The sequence below is a fragment of the Morus notabilis genome, unplaced genomic scaffold, assembly GCF_000414095.1.
Source record: "Morus notabilis unplaced genomic scaffold, ASM41409v2 Scaffold256, whole genome shotgun sequence".
In the NCBI taxonomy this organism is placed as follows: domain Eukaryota; kingdom Viridiplantae; phylum Streptophyta; class Magnoliopsida; order Rosales; family Moraceae; genus Morus; species Morus notabilis.
Window position 1 is genome coordinate 429,724 of NW_010367627.1, and position 16,236 is coordinate 445,959.

A 16,236-nucleotide genomic window follows, 5' to 3' on the forward strand; every position below is an offset into this window, starting at 1 on the left:
AATAATAATAAAAATAATGTAATATTATATTTTACAATTGACCATATTTATGTTTTTTAATTTTTAATTTATGATAACTTCTTGTCTTGATTAACGATTAATTTTGACCGCTTAAAAGAGTTAAGGGTCCGTTTAGTTTGCTGATTCGAGTTGAGATGTGATTTTATATGAAAGTTTTTTACTGTAATAAAAAAATTAAATGTGATTATTTATGAGAATTTTTTATTATAACAAAACTCAAATTCTAAATTCAAATTAACGAAATGAACGAGCCTAAATGTCACAATAACTTTTTTGCAAAGGAAACAAAACTTGTAAAATATGAAGATATTTCGGTATTTTTCATAGTGAAAATCAACTTTTGACCGCTTAAATTATGATTTGAGTTTGGAAATTATAATTCTAGTATAGCTCCATAGGGACCTCGTGATACTGCTCTCCAGGTATATTTGGCGGCGTCATCAATGGCCGCTTCTTCTCCTCCTCCTCCGACTCCGGCAGACACAATCCATGGAGGCACTGACGACAGTAGAGCCGGATCTTCCTCTTTTTTCCGTAAAACAGTGAGTTTTTCTTTTTCTTTTTCACTATCTCTCTCCTCTCTCTCTACATATCTTTTGTGTTGTGAGTTGAATTTCTGGGTTTTTGAAAGGTATGCTTGTTCGATTGGTGGTTGATCAAAACTGAAAGCGCTTTCCAAGGGAAGAGACTGGGCATTGCCGGCTTTACTTCTAGAGAGTAAACTCTACTTTTCCCTATTTTTCTTTCCTTCTCTGATTTGGGATTTAGGGTTTGTTTCGATTAAAAAATTTTAGATGAAAATAATGCTGTATAATTTGATTGATAGACAAAACCGAGCGTTGAGAGCGTTTTCTTCATCAGCCATAACCAAAAGATTTGATGTCTTCACTCTGGAGACTTCTGATGGTGTGAGTATTGTCATCAAAGGTTTCATCAACAAACAGAGAACCACCGACAATGGCTTTCCTTCGGAGGCATGTCAAATTTCGATTTTTAGTGTACATATTATATATGTGTGTGTATATACATACATACATATATATATATATATATATATATATATATATTATAGAAGGCAACAACAGTCAATCATTGTAAATAATTTATCATTATTGTAGATTGAGTCAATTGCCTAATTCTAGGGATTAGAATAACGTATAAATAGCTGTCAATTAGCTACTGATTGTCAATTCTTTATTTTAGGAGATTAGTATTGATTTGCGACTCCATGACAATTGTATATATTTACTTCTTGGAATTAATGGAATGCTGCCATTTGCTCCAATATTCATATTATGGTATCAGAGCCCTGATCGTAAGCCAATCTTCCTCTTCGTCTCTTTTTTTTTTCCCCTCACGGTTGAACTCAGAAATCACCTGTTGCACACTTCTTCTTCACACAATGGCCTCAAAAGATCAAACAGTCACTGCCATCTCTCAACCAATCATTCCAAATTCTCATGAACCTAATCATCCTCTTATTGCCATAAACATCTCCTCCCATTCCACCATAAAACTCACACCCACCAATTATCTCTCATGGAAATTATAATTTCATGCAACCTTGACAGGCTACAATCTTGAAGGCTATATTGATGGCTCGATTAATGCACCATCTTCCACCATTACCACTAATGGCAAGGAGTCACCAAATCCAGCGTTTCAAACATGGCATCGACAGGATAAATTAATCTTCAGCGCCATGGTCGGATCATTGTCGGCTGCAATTGTTCCACTCCTAAACCGTGCTACCACCTCTCGTGATGCCTGGATGATTCTTGAAAGCACATATGCAAAACCCACTCGTGGTCATATCAAGCAAATTAAGGAGCAACTAAAGAATCCAATCAAAGGCTCACGTACCATTAGTGAATATATGCAATATATTAGGAGTCGTGCCGATGAGCTTGCAATTCTGGGCAAACCATCTGATGAAGAGGACTTGATTGAAAAAGTCCTTGACGGTCTTGATGAGGAATACAAATCCATCGTTGACGCTGTCAACGCTCGAGACACGACCATCTCATTTGATGAGCTTCATGAAAAACTCCTGAACAAGGAAACTACGTTGCGTCAATCTCAACCACCACAACCAGCATCTCTTCCAGCAACAGCAAATCCGACAACCGTGAATCCGCGAAGCAAACCATGGCGTCCCCCTTTCAACTCATCAACTCAACCATCACCACATCAATGGTCGTCATCTAACAATTCTCGGGCTGAAAGACCTCCACCACGTCCTTATCTTGGAACATGTCAAGCGTGCAATACTCAAGGGCACACAGCCAAACGATGCCCGCAATTTCGATTAATCTCCACTCAATCTAATTCAGGCTATTCACCAACAACCCCACGATCAGCGGGTTTCCGACCAACAGGTCCACGTTCATCGTCTCCTTGGCAACCACGAGTCAACTACACCACAACTGGCACATCCAACACTCCATCATGGCTTCTTGATAGTGGTGCATCTCATCATGTCACCACCGACCTGGATAATCTCTCTCTTCATGCACCGTACGATGCCCATGACGATGTCATGATTGGTGATGGCACGGGTCTTCAAATTACCCACATTGGTTCTACCTCACTTCCTTCCTCCACACGCAATTTTCAATTACATAATGTTTTGTGTGTTCCCACCATGAAAAAGAATCTCATTTTCATTTCTCAAATGTGCCTCACTAATAATGTTTCTATTGAATTCCTACCTTCTGGTTTTCTGGTGAAGGACCTAAGCACGGGGGCAACACTTCTGAAGGGACCAACCAAGGATGGAGTGTATGAGTGGCCAATCTCTTCAACAACCAAATCCCCTCTTGTTCTCTTTTCCAGTGTCAAGACAACAACTGTCGAGTGGCACAATCGCCTAGGTCACCCTGCCTCTCCAATTTACAAACATGTCATCTCTAAATTTCAATTACCAGTTTCTGTCTCCACAACAAATAAGCATTGTAATGCTTGCAGCTGTAGTAAAAGTCATAAGCTTCCATTTTCTATTTCTTCTCTTGTCTCTACAAAATCTCTTGAAATAATTTTCTCTGATGTTTGGACCTCTCCTGTGCATTCATATGATGACTTCAAATACTACGTCATTTTTGTTGATCACTTCACCAAATATGTCTGGTATTATCCGCTTAAGCGTAAATCTCATGTCTGTTGTCTTCATCCGATTCAAAGCACTTGTAGAAAATTATTTTAATCACAAAATTAAAACCCTGTACTCCGATAATGGTGGGGAATATCAAGCTCTTGATTCATTTTTAGCTACAAATGGCATCACTCATTTAACCACTCCACCAGATACACCTGAACATAATGGATATTCTGAAAGACGACATCGTCACATTGTAGAAACTGGTTTCTCTCTACTCATGCATGCCTCAATTCCTCTAATCTACTGGAATCATGCCTTTGCTACAGCCGTTTACCTCATCAATCGGCTTCCTACACCCACACTCAACATGTTCTCACCATTCGAAAAAATCTTTGGCACCACTCCCAACTACTCTAAACTTAAAACCTTTGGTTGTCTTTGTTATCCATGGCTTCGACCGTACAACAATCACAAACTTGAAGCTCGATCCGTTCCTTGTGTCTTCCTTGGCTACTCTTTCTCCCAAAGTGCATATTTGTGTTTTGATACCAACACATCTCGCCTTTATATTTCTCGTCATGTTAATTTCGTCGAATCAATCTTTCCCTTCAAATCTACTCAAACTCATCTCAGTCGTCCTGAGTCAACCATCATTTCTCATTGGTTACCACCTGCCTACATAATTTCCACAGATTCTCTCGCTGCCACAACACTCAACACTTCATCAGTGGAAGGTCTCTCAAATGCTGCTTCTGTACAAATGACATCGACACCAGAAAATCCAAACGCGTGGACCAATCTACCTCAACTGATCGACCAACCACCACCCAAGACCAAAGCCTGCCACCTTTTTCATCTATTCCCACCCCAGAACAAAACCAAAATTCACCACCCACTGCATCCAACCACCTAGACCAAACCAACACCCATTCCATGACCACAAGAGCCAAAAATCATATCCACAAACCAATCCAAAAGCTCAATCTCAATGCTCAACTAATCACATCTGAGGACCTAGAACCAACAACAGTGACCCAAGTCCTAAAAGACATCAAATGGCGTCGTGCAATGTCTGAAGAGTATGATGCTCTTGTTCGGAATGGTACATGGGAGCTTGTTCCACCCAATCAAGCCCACAATCTTGTTGGATGTAAGTGGATTTTTCATACTAAACGTTTACAAGATGGTTCTGTTGACAGGCACAAAGCACACTTAGTGGCAAAGGGGTTCCATCAACGTCCAGGCATTGACTACCATGACACTTTCAGCCCAGTTGTCAAACCAACAACAATTCGTCTAGTTCTCACCATTGCAATCAGTTAGGGATGGTCGCTACGACAACTTGACATCAACAATGCCTTTTTACAAGGTCATCTCACTGAAGATGTCTTCATGATACAACCTCCAGGCTTTGTTGATAGAGAATTTCCAGATCATGTGTGCAAATTGCACAAAGCCATCTATGGTTTGAAACAAGCTCCACGGGCATGGTACCATGAGTTACGACAATTTCTTCTTACTAAGGGCTTCAACAACTCACGTGCGGACACTTCTCTGTTCGTCTTCAACAATACAAATACCATGATCTACTTGCTAGTATATGTAGATGACATCATCATCACAGGGACTGACAACTCTGTAGTGCAACGTTTTGTTACTCAACTTGCAGCACGTTTTTCTCTAAAGGATCTTGGCAGTCTCTCTTATTTTCTGGGTGTTGAGGTTCTTCCACACAAGCATGGTCTCCTTCTCTCGCAATGTTGCTACATTAATGATCTTCTCACACGTACTCACATGACCGATGCCAAACCAGTTCTTACACCTTTGGGAACAGATCAAACTCTGAGTCTTCACAATGGCACCACCTTGACAGTTGCTTCATAATACCGAACAATTGTTGGTAGTCTTCAATACTTAACTCTCACAAGGCTTGACATTGCATTTGCAGTAAATAAGCTCTCTCAGTTCATGCACCGACCTACGATAGATCATTGGAATGCCACCAAACGCCTGTTTCGATACCTTCGTGGCACATCTGATCATGGAATAGTACTTCATTGCAACCCAACACTATCTCTCCATGCCTTCTTAGATACTGATTGGGCTGGTAACAAAGATGACTACACATCAACCAGTGCTTATATTGTTTATCTTGGTCGCAGTCCAGTTTCTTGGAGCTCTAAGAAACAACGCACAGTTGCATGCTCGTCAACTGAAGCTGAGTATCGTGCTGTGGCGGCCACTGTTGCCGAATTACGCTGGATCTGTTCACTTCTTAATGAACTTGGAATACAGACTTCGCAAGCTCCGGTCATCTATTGTGACAATATTGGAGCCACCCATCTTTGTTCCAACCCAGTTTTTCACTCTCGCATGAAGCATGTTGCTATTGATTTTCACTTCATCCGCGAACAAGTCCAAAGTGGTGCCCTCCGTGTCGCCCATGTCTCCTCCGCAGATCAGTTGGCTGATGCGCTCACAAAGCCACTCTCACGTACTCAATTTCTTAATCTCAAGGACAAGATTGGAATCTCCACTAGGAGCTCCAACTTGAGGGGGCATATAGAAGGCAACAACAGTCAATCATTGTAAATAATTTATCATTATTGTAGATTGAGTCAATTGCCTAATTCTAGGGATTAGAATAACGTATAAATAGCTGTCAATTAGCTACTGATTGTCAATTCTTTATTTTAGGAGATTAGTATTGATTTGCGACTCCATGACAATTGTATATATTTACTTCTTGGAATTAATGGAATGCTGCCATTTGCTCCAATATTCATATTATGGTATCAGAGCCCTGATCGTAAGCCAATCTTCCTCTTCGTCTCTTTTTTTTTTCCCCTCACGGTTGAACTCAGAAATCACCTGTTGCACACTTCTTCTTCACACAATGGCCTCAAAAGATCAAACAGTCACTGCCATCTCTCAACCAATCATTCCAAATTCTCATGAACCTAATCATCCTCTTATTGCCATAAACATCTCCTCCCATTCCACCATAAAACTCACACCCACCAATTATCTCTCATGGAAATTATAATTTCATGCAACCTTGACAGGCTACAATCTTGAAGGCTATATTGATGGCTCGATTAATGCACCATCTTCCACCATTACCACTAATGGCAAGGAGTCACCAAATCCAGCGTTTCAAACATGGCATCGACAGGATAAATTAATCTTCAGCGCCATGGTCGGATCATTGTCGGCTGCAATTGTTCCACTCCTAAACCGTGCTACCACCTCTCGTGATGCCTGGATGATTCTTGAAAGCACATATGCAAAACCCACTCGTGGTCATATCAAGCAAATTAAGGAGCAACTAAAGAATCCAATCAAAGGCTCACGTACCATTAGTGAATATATGCAATATATTAGGAGTCGTGCCGATGAGCTTGCAATTCTGGGCAAACCATCTGATGAAGAGGACTTGATTGAAAAAGTCCTTGACGGTCTTGATGAGGAATACAAATCCATCGTTGACGCTGTCAACGCTCGAGACACGACCATCTCATTTGATGAGCTTCATGAAAAACTCCTGAACAAGGAAACTACGTTGCGTCAATCTCAACCACCACAACCAGCATCTCTTCCAGCAACAGCAAATCCGACAACCGTGAATCCGCGAAGCAAACCATGGCGTCCCCCTTTCAACTCATCAACTCAACCATCACCACATCAATGGTCGTCATCTAACAATTCTCGGGCTGAAAGACCTCCACCACGTCCTTATCTTGGAACATGTCAAGCGTGCAATACTCAAGGGCACACAGCCAAACGATGCCCGCAATTTCGATTAATCTCCACTCAATCTAATTCAGGCTATTCACCAACAACCCCACGATCAGCGGGTTTCCGACCAACAGGTCCACGTTCATCGTCTCCTTGGCAACCACGAGTCAACTACACCACAACTGGCACATCCAACACTCCATCATGGCTTCTTGATAGTGGTGCATCTCATCATGTCACCACCGACCTGGATAATCTCTCTCTTCATGCACCGTACGATGCCCATGACGATGTCATGATTGGTGATGGCACGGGTCTTCAAATTACCCACATTGGTTCTACCTCACTTCCTTCCTCCACACGCAATTTTCAATTACATAATGTTTTGTGTGTTCCCACCATGAAAAAGAATCTCATTTTCATTTCTCAAATGTGCCTCACTAATAATGTTTCTATTGAATTCCTACCTTCTGGTTTTCTGGTGAAGGACCTAAGCACGGGGGCAACACTTCTGAAGGGACCAACCAAGGATGGAGTGTATGAGTGGCCAATCTCTTCAACAACCAAATCCCCTCTTGTTCTCTTTTCCAGTGTCAAGACAACAACTGTCGAGTGGCACAATCGCCTAGGTCACCCTGCCTCTCCAATTTACAAACATGTCATCTCTAAATTTCAATTACCAGTTTCTGTCTCCACAACAAATAAGCATTGTAATGCTTGCAGCTGTAGTAAAAGTCATAAGCTTCCATTTTCTATTTCTTCTCTTGTCTCTACAAAATCTCTTGAAATAATTTTCTCTGATGTTTGGACCTCTCCTGTGCATTCATATGATGACTTCAAATACTACGTCATTTTTGTTGATCACTTCACCAAATATGTCTGGTATTATCCGCTTAAGCGTAAATCTCATGTCTGTTGTCTTCATCCGATTCAAAGCACTTGTAGAAAATTATTTTAATCACAAAATTAAAACCCTGTACTCCGATAATGGTGGGGAATATCAAGCTCTTGATTCATTTTTAGCTACAAATGGCATCACTCATTTAACCACTCCACCAGATACACCTGAACATAATGGATATTCTGAAAGACGACATCGTCACATTGTAGAAACTGGTTTCTCTCTACTCATGCATGAGTTAGGTGAAGTCAATACCCGAACCTATCACCCTTGCAGGCTATACTCCTTTTTACTTATTATAATAATAATAATTTTTTTTTTTTTTTTTGCTTTGTCTCCAAAATTCTATGCCCTCACAAAACACCACAAGGCAAGGATATTGTAAGGTGCGTTCTTGACTTCCTTCCTTTAGCTTGTTGTATTTGATGGTCAATCCCTTAGTAACCTAAACACCACTTTAATTTCTTCGTCTTTTCCCCTTCTCTTTTCCTTCTTTTATTATCACTGCCACGACAAAGGTAATTTTGTCAATCTTTTTTTTTTTTTTTTTTTAAATCATCAGTGGAAGGTCTCTCAAATGCTGCTTCTGTACAAATGACATCGACACCAGAAAATCCAAACGCGTGGACCAATCTACCTCAACTGATCGACCAACCACCACCCAAGACCAAAGCCTGCCACCTTTTTCATCTATTCCCACCCCAGAACAAAACCAAAATTCACCACCCACTGCATCCAACCACCTAGACCAAACCAACACCCATTCCATGACCACAAGAGCCAAAAATCATATCCACAAACCAATCCAAAAGCTCAATCTCAATGCTCAACTAATCACATCTGAGGACCTAGAACCAACAACAGTGACCCAAGTCCTAAAAGACATCAAATGGCGTCGTGCAATGTCTGAAGAGTATGATGCTCTTGTTCGGAATGGTACATGGGAGCTTGTTCCACCCAATCAAGCCCACAATCTTGTTGGATGTAAGTGGATTTTTCATACTAAACGTTTACAAGATGGTTCTGTTGACAGGCACAAAGCACACTTAGTGGCAAAGGGGTTCCATCAACGTCCAGGCATTGACTACCATGACACTTTCAGCCCAGTTGTCAAACCAACAACAATTCGTCTAGTTCTCACCATTGCAATCAGTTAGGGATGGTCGCTACGACAACTTGACATCAACAATGCCTTTTTACAAGGTCATCTCACTGAAGATGTCTTCATGATACAACCTCCAGGCTTTGTTGATAGAGAATTTCCAGATCATGTGTGCAAATTGCACAAAGCCATCTATGGTTTGAAACAAGCTCCACGGGCATGGTACCATGAGTTACGACAATTTCTTCTTACTAAGGGCTTCAACAACTCACGTGCGGACACTTCTCTGTTCGTCTTCAACAATACAAATACCATGATCTACTTGCTAGTATATGTAGATGACATCATCATCACAGGGACTGACAACTCTGTAGTGCAACGTTTTGTTACTCAACTTGCAGCACGTTTTTCTCTAAAGGATCTTGGCAGTCTCTCTTATTTTCTGGGTGTTGAGGTTCTTCCACACAAGCATGGTCTCCTTCTCTCGCAATGTTGCTACATTAATGATCTTCTCACACGTACTCACATGACCGATGCCAAACCAGTTCTTACACCTTTGGGAACAGATCAAACTCTGAGTCTTCACAATGGCACCACCTTGACAGTTGCTTCATAATACCGAACAATTGTTGGTAGTCTTCAATACTTAACTCTCACAAGGCTTGACATTGCATTTGCAGTAAATAAGCTCTCTCAGTTCATGCACCGACCTACGATAGATCATTGGAATGCCACCAAACGCCTGTTTCGATACCTTCGTGGCACATCTGATCATGGAATAGTACTTCATTGCAACCCAACACTATCTCTCCATGCCTTCTTAGATACTGATTGGGCTGGTAACAAAGATGACTACACATCAACCAGTGCTTATATTGTTTATCTTGGTCGCAGTCCAGTTTCTTGGAGCTCTAAGAAACAACGCACAGTTGCATGCTCGTCAACTGAAGCTGAGTATCGTGCTGTGGCGGCCACTGTTGCCGAATTACGCTGGATCTGTTCACTTCTTAATGAACTTGGAATACAGACTTCGCAAGCTCCGGTCATCTATTGTGACAATATTGGAGCCACCCATCTTTGTTCCAACCCAGTTTTTCACTCTCGCATGAAGCATGTTGCTATTGATTTTCACTTCATCCGCGAACAAGTCCAAAGTGGTGCCCTCCGTGTCGCCCATGTCTCCTCCGCAGATCAGTTGGCTGATGCGCTCACAAAGCCACTCTCACGTACTCAATTTCTTAATCTCAAGGACAAGATTGGAATCTCCACTAGGAGCTCCAACTTGAGGGGGCATATAGAAGGCAACAACAGTCAATCATTGTAAATAATTTATCATTATTGTAGATTGAGTCAATTGCCTAATTCTAGGGATTAGAATAACGTATAAATAGCTGTCAATTAGCTACTGATTGTCAATTCTTTATTTTAGGAGATTAGTATTGATTTGCGACTCCATGACAATTGTATATATTTACTTCTTGGAATTAATGGAATGCTGCCATTTGCTCCAATATTCATATTATATATAATATATATATGTATATTCTTCACTGGTGAATGTGGAGAATTACACTGCAGAAAAGCTATCGCATTGCCAATATAAAAACAATAGGTCATTTCGCCTAACTTTTTCCACCTTAATTTTACCTTAATGAGAAGCAGACATGCCCTAAATGTGCAGCGGTTATAATGTTGTGCTCACCAGTTAATTCAGTTATAAATTTGATATGGGTTTTTATATTCATTTCTTTTTTTTTTGGGTGACATTTGGATTTGGTGTTCATATCTGCGTTTTAACTCAAACAGGTGTTCAATGATTTTATTTTCGGATTTCCTCCAAACTGGCAAAAATATGCCATTCACGAAGATAGCAATAAGTTGAATCCTGGACGTGTCTTAGGTGGAACTATTCAGTCTGGGAGGAAACTGGACGTGTCTGAGAAATCTCCCATTCACTTGTTGGCTAAAATTAGAAGCCAAACGAAGGATAGGCCAACCGTAGTTTTGGGTTTGGCTTCTAGATACAATACGTTGAATCCTCTTCCAGTAGTTTCTTATCCTAAGAACAATCTTGTTCAAAATGAAGTAGGAGGTGGAAGCATACTCATTGCATCTGGAAATGAACTTCAAGAGCCAATGGATGCAAATGTGGCTCAAAAACTAGGTGATGGATCTGTAAAAGATGGTCCACATCAGACTTCCAAATCTAAACAGGGAAGAAAACCCAAAAATGTGAATAGTAAAGGTATTATTCGGGTTGGGCTTCTTAGTTGATTAGCTAGTTCACACTTCGGTCTTGATCATAAAAAATCGAACTCACAGTGTTGAATGTTGCAGCTGCAAAAGAAACTGACACTGAGGAAGAAACTAACACTGAGGAAGAAACTTACACTGAGGAAGAATTTGACACTAAGGAAGAAAGCACACCACTTAAGAAAACAAAGAGGAAAATTATGTTTGAGAAACAAGTAAGCTGGTGATAGTAACATACTTATTTGTCTTATACACTTTTGGTTGAAATAATTGAAATTGGATTGTGTTAATTTGTAGTTTAATTTGCATCATGGTCAAAAAATAATTTCATATTTTTTTTCATTACAAAGTGTTCATGCTAATATTAACATTTTGATTTTAGTTAATTGTTAATGTACCATAAACAAAATCATCCATTCTGATTTTGAGGTAAAAAGAATGATTATTGTGTTGAATTTGATCGTATGCGGTGTCTGTGTGACTAGATTTATTTAACATGTAAACTGAATTCGGTATGTCTGTATGACTAGATAATGTTGCAAATGAATAATGGAAACCTGTATATTTTTTTCAAGGGAAAATTTCATTTTAGTACCCTGTGTTATATTAAAATATGAGTTTGGTACCCTCTGTTTTTAATAATTTCATGCCGGTATCTCGAACTTTTAGAAAATCTTCTTTTAGTACCTTGGGCAGTTTTTTAGGATGCAAAAAGACAAAATTAACATTATTATTAAATATATTAAAAAAAACTTTAAAAAAAAAAAAACACTAAACCTACATCCAACCACCCAAACTTCACTCTATCCCAAACATAAAGCAAAATCTTGGTTGTGTGTTTAAGATTTTTTAAAAAGCTTTTTATGTATTTAATAAAAAGAGCAATTTTGTCTTTTTGTGTCCTAAAAAACTATCTTGAGGTACCAAAAGAAGATTTTCTAAAAAGTTGAGGTACCGGCATGCAATTATTAAAAACAGAGGATACCAAACTCATATTTTAATATACTACAAGGTACCAAAATGAAATTTTCCCCTTTTTCAATTTGAAAGTCATCCTGGATTATTTATTAGCCGTGTTTATGAACATTCGTTTCAGCCTTTCAGGTCACAAATTGATGTTGTAGATTTCTGTACAAGTATACTAATTTTGTTTTTAGAGCCTCTACAGTGGTGTGCAATTTATTTAAAGCTTGATGTATTTTTTTTTTTTTCTCTGTTTAGGTACCTCCACATTCTCCGGAAGAAAAAGCAATAACGTCTATATTTTCTCCAGAATGTTCGACTGTTAGACAATCCAGATCTGGTGGCTTTGCTGCCCTTATATCTCTGTCACTTTCCGAATATATATATAATTTGGAATTTACCTTCATCTCTCTGTCTCTCACAAGATTTATATAATTAGAATTTAAGTCTCTCTCTCTCTAACGTCGTGTGGTATATTATTGATGAGGATTGAGGAGTAAGATTAATATACATAGGAATTTAAGACTATGTTTATCTATGAGGATTATTTAGATTTTCATTAAGTTTATCTTGTATGATGAATAGTCTATCAGATCTTATCATTAGGTTTCAGTTCACTATAAGTAATCCTAGCTATATTATTTTTAAGTTAGACATGATTGATGAATGAATATTGAGATTTCAGAGTCCCTCCTCTTCGGTTCTCGTTCTATTTTTGTCAAATTCTATTTCTTTTCGCTTGGTTCTACATCAGTTATGTAAAAGGATATTTCTGCAATAGCAATTGATGATTGACATTCTCATTTGTCTTTGTAAAGCTACTGACACGAAGATGCGAGTTTTGCATTGCTTGAATCATGCTCATAAGTTTTGTTTTGTTTGAATACGTTACAGGGAGGTTACTGCTACCAACCATGGAATTCTGGCGGAACCAAATGCCAGTTTATGATTCGGTTCGTATTGTTTAGTGGTGTCTCATTGTTTCTAACTTTCTTTTACCTTGTACGTATCAAACACTTAACATATTCTTAGTAGTTAGCAAACGAATTTTCTCTTCAGCAGCGAAACACATGTAACGCATCTGGATGGGTTGTTTTGGATATATAACCTTTTGTATTTAACTTTAACTTCGTGCAAACTCATAACTTATCTGGATGGAAATTCAGTTTTATTGCTTGACGTGTTTTCAGGAACGTAACCTTACTGGAATTCTAGGAGACCTGCCTGATTGTATTGCCAAGAGGTCTGTACCTTATAACTGCTATTGAACAAATGTTTCTTTTTCTTTTTTGGTTGGAAATAGAATGCAGATATTAATCTCTGTTAGAAGCCAAAACAAAGCCTAAAATATTCTAAACGATCCATGTAATTTGGTCTAATCTAGATGCAACTAAAAAATTCATTGCAACGTTTGATGTTGCTTTGACATTTTTCTTTTAAGTTATTTTCTGTTTTATGTTACTGTTTAAATGCAATTTCTTTGCAAGAACGCTGCTGTATATAAATTTCCTCTCCTTTTCTTCTAAAAGGAGGACTTCAAAGTATATTTAGCTGCTGCTAATTCTTTGCCTCTCTTGTTAGGAAGGAGATCCGGAAAAAGCAAAAAAAGGTAAAGGTCAGTTGACTGCGGCTCTTTTCATGTGAAAATTTAAGGACGATTTTGGAGTCCTCATTTATTTATTTTTGAGAAGAGTCTTCTAGTTATAGAACAAATCCATCTAAAAATAAGAAAAATCTTAGAAATCGGAGGTTAGACTTGTACTAAGCATTTCATTGAATCCCATATTGACGAGGACATCAGGAATACAAGAAATACTCACGATCCAATTCAATTTCCAGTTGGTCCGGTGACGAGGACTCGAGTTAAAAGATTCAAAGAAGAGTTGAATAACTAAGTCCGAAGAGTTCTACAACAAGAAGAGAGTGTTCAGTACTGAGGGTGAACAAATGCTGGTTTTACTCATCAAAGTTGATCCCGAAGAGAGCCAATCAGTCATACACGTCTATTGAGCTACTGTATGGCCAACTTGCATGTTCATTCCGGGAAGTCCATTGCATATTACGGACTAGCGCCTGGGTAAGTAAAATAGAGAGACAGGAGCAAACAACAGGTCTATTTGCTTTGCTTTAGGCCCTGTTCTTTAACTTCCTTTTGCGGGCTTGAGTTGGAGACGAGTAAAATGTGAATTTATGTAAAAAAAAAATATAAGTTGAATTTAAATTTTTTTTTGAGATAACTGTGATTCAAGTGATGAAAAGAACGGACCTGGAGCTGAAGCAAGCACTTGAACAGCGGAAACCCTTGATTGAAGCGGAATTTTCTTTCCTGGATTGCTGGGCCTATATTTTGTCCTCTTTATTTAAGAACTGTAATCTATTATCTATTTTTTATGGTATAGATGTAATCTATTTTGCAGTATGGCAATTCTTCTAAAGTATATTGCTCAAAAAAAAAAAAAAATCTTCTAAAGTATAGTGTCTGTCTCTAATGTATCCAACGTATGTAACTTCCCAAAATTATTATGTATTAAGAACAAGAAACAAACTTTTACAATAAAAAATATCGACATATAAGAATTGACATGTACTGCGGACTATGAGATTGATGAGAACAGAAGACTGAAGACAATGCATTATCTCTTTCTTTTTTTTTTTTTTTTTCGAATAAGAAATGCATTATCTCTTTCAATCTCTAATATTGGATTTCATTAAATGGTTCGTATTATGTTTACTGATAATAATCCAATACTTCTTGTTTGAAAGACCTTGCAGCCACATATTATTTGTATTATAATATATATATATATATATATATATAGATATCAGAAATGACACGGTTTTCGTGTCGATTAAACCAACATACGGTTCTTTGTTACCAAAAAATAAAAAATAAAAAATAAATAAATAATGTTGCATATTATGTAAACTTATGAAATATGTGGAAGCTTTGCATCTTTACGATAGCGAAGTTATTGATGTTTAAAAATAACCAATCATTCATATTAGTATCACACGGTTCTTTTTAGTTGTTTGTGCAAGAGATTTCCATCAGTCTTTGTCGAGAAAAGCCAACAAATAGTGCCTCCAATCCAAACTGTTGCTATATTAATTATGAATAATGTTAGAAACACCAACTTAAATTTTAATAAATTAACTCAAATTTTAATAATTGATGTGATACGTGAGTTGTTATTTTTTTATTAATATGTGCAATTTATTTCATTAATTGACGTGACAATCTTTTACACCCACTAATAAAAAAAATAACAATTCACATACAACATTAATTATACAATAATTGAGATTTAAGTTGGTATCGCTAGTATTATTCACTAGTTATATATACTTTAGTTATATACTCAATTTCGGGATGCTAATTTAAATAAACTAATTTGATCATGATCTCTTGAGAGAACGACACACATATTATTAGACCGTTTTTTTTTTTTTTTTTTCCTTCCTTTTCTCTTGTTCTTGTGATTTCCTTGGTAATATTCCTACCTATATATACCTTTGAGGTCATCTGAGTATGCCAAAGATTCTATACGTAGCAAATTATACAAATTTAGCTAAATTGATATACGTTGTTATGACATTGACTTAAATGTTACGATGTGAAATTATAAGAAAGTGTATTAGGACTAATATTGCTAATTAATAATAACGAAGGACTAATATTGCCAATTAATTATAACAAGATCTCTATCTTACTCTCATTAATGGATATTATTACTTTTTGTGTGTATATATATATATATATATATATATAATACTTCATGATTAAGCGAAAGATAAATTAAGGAAAGGCAGCTGGTAAACAGATGAGTACACAACTATAATCATTCAGATAGTGATTAGAATTTAGAGCCTTAAAATAATCTCCGTGTTAATCTGGTGATTAGCCTTTTAGTAATGAGTCACCAGACACTTACCATTGTAACATGTGATTTAATTTTCCTGTATTAATTAAATTCCAAGTCCATTAGCTAGCTAGCAAATTCCACGTATGTTCAAATTTATCCGTTTATTTTTATGCACTTTTTAACACATAGGCCAATGCTATTTGTTCTTTGTTCTTTGCTTTAAATTTGGACTACGAGAAAATTATGGCCATGATCATGCATGTCAAATAAATAAGCTAATTATTATAGTACTTACCAT

The 16,236-nt window shown here is 37.7% G+C and overlaps 1 protein-coding gene across 4 annotated transcripts; it reads left to right on the forward strand.

The window, feature by feature from the left end:
• The first annotated feature begins 422 nt into the window (after positions 1 to 422).
• LOC112094497 lies at positions 423 to 14,632 on the forward strand. Of its 4 annotated transcripts, none has more exons than XM_024175474.1 (10): positions 423 to 563; positions 653 to 738; positions 848 to 995; positions 10,666 to 11,104; positions 11,197 to 11,327; positions 12,334 to 12,415; positions 12,970 to 13,028; positions 13,266 to 13,318; positions 13,657 to 13,690; positions 13,877 to 14,632. In XM_024175474.1, exons 1-10 carry the CDS (start codon positions 465 to 467, stop codon positions 13,940 to 13,942), a joined length of 1,197 nt encoding a protein of 398 aa, XP_024031242.1. In that variant the 5' UTR covers positions 423 to 464; the 3' UTR covers positions 13,943 to 14,632. The 4 variants fall into 4 exon arrangements, with proteins under 4 accessions (XP_024031242.1, XP_024031244.1, XP_024031243.1 ...); XM_024175476.1 differs by having other exon boundaries at positions 13,915 to 14,632; XM_024175475.1 differs by having other exon boundaries at positions 13,657 to 13,684.
• The last annotated feature ends 1,604 nt before the right edge of the window (positions 14,633 to 16,236 follow it).

Excerpts from the sequence above, each read along its gene's own strand:
- LOC112094497 (XM_024175474.1), top strand. The coding sequence starts at position 465 with ATGGCCGCTTCTTCTCCTCCTCCTCCGACTCCGGCAGACACAATCCAT. Across the intron at positions 564-652 it reads CCTCTTTTTTCCGTAAAACA|GTATGCTTGTTCGATTGGTG; the intron begins GTGAGTTTTTCT and ends GGTTTTTGAAAG. Across the intron at positions 996-10,665 it reads ACAATGGCTTTCCTTCGGAG|GTGTTCAATGATTTTATTTT; the intron begins GCATGTCAAATT and ends TAACTCAAACAG.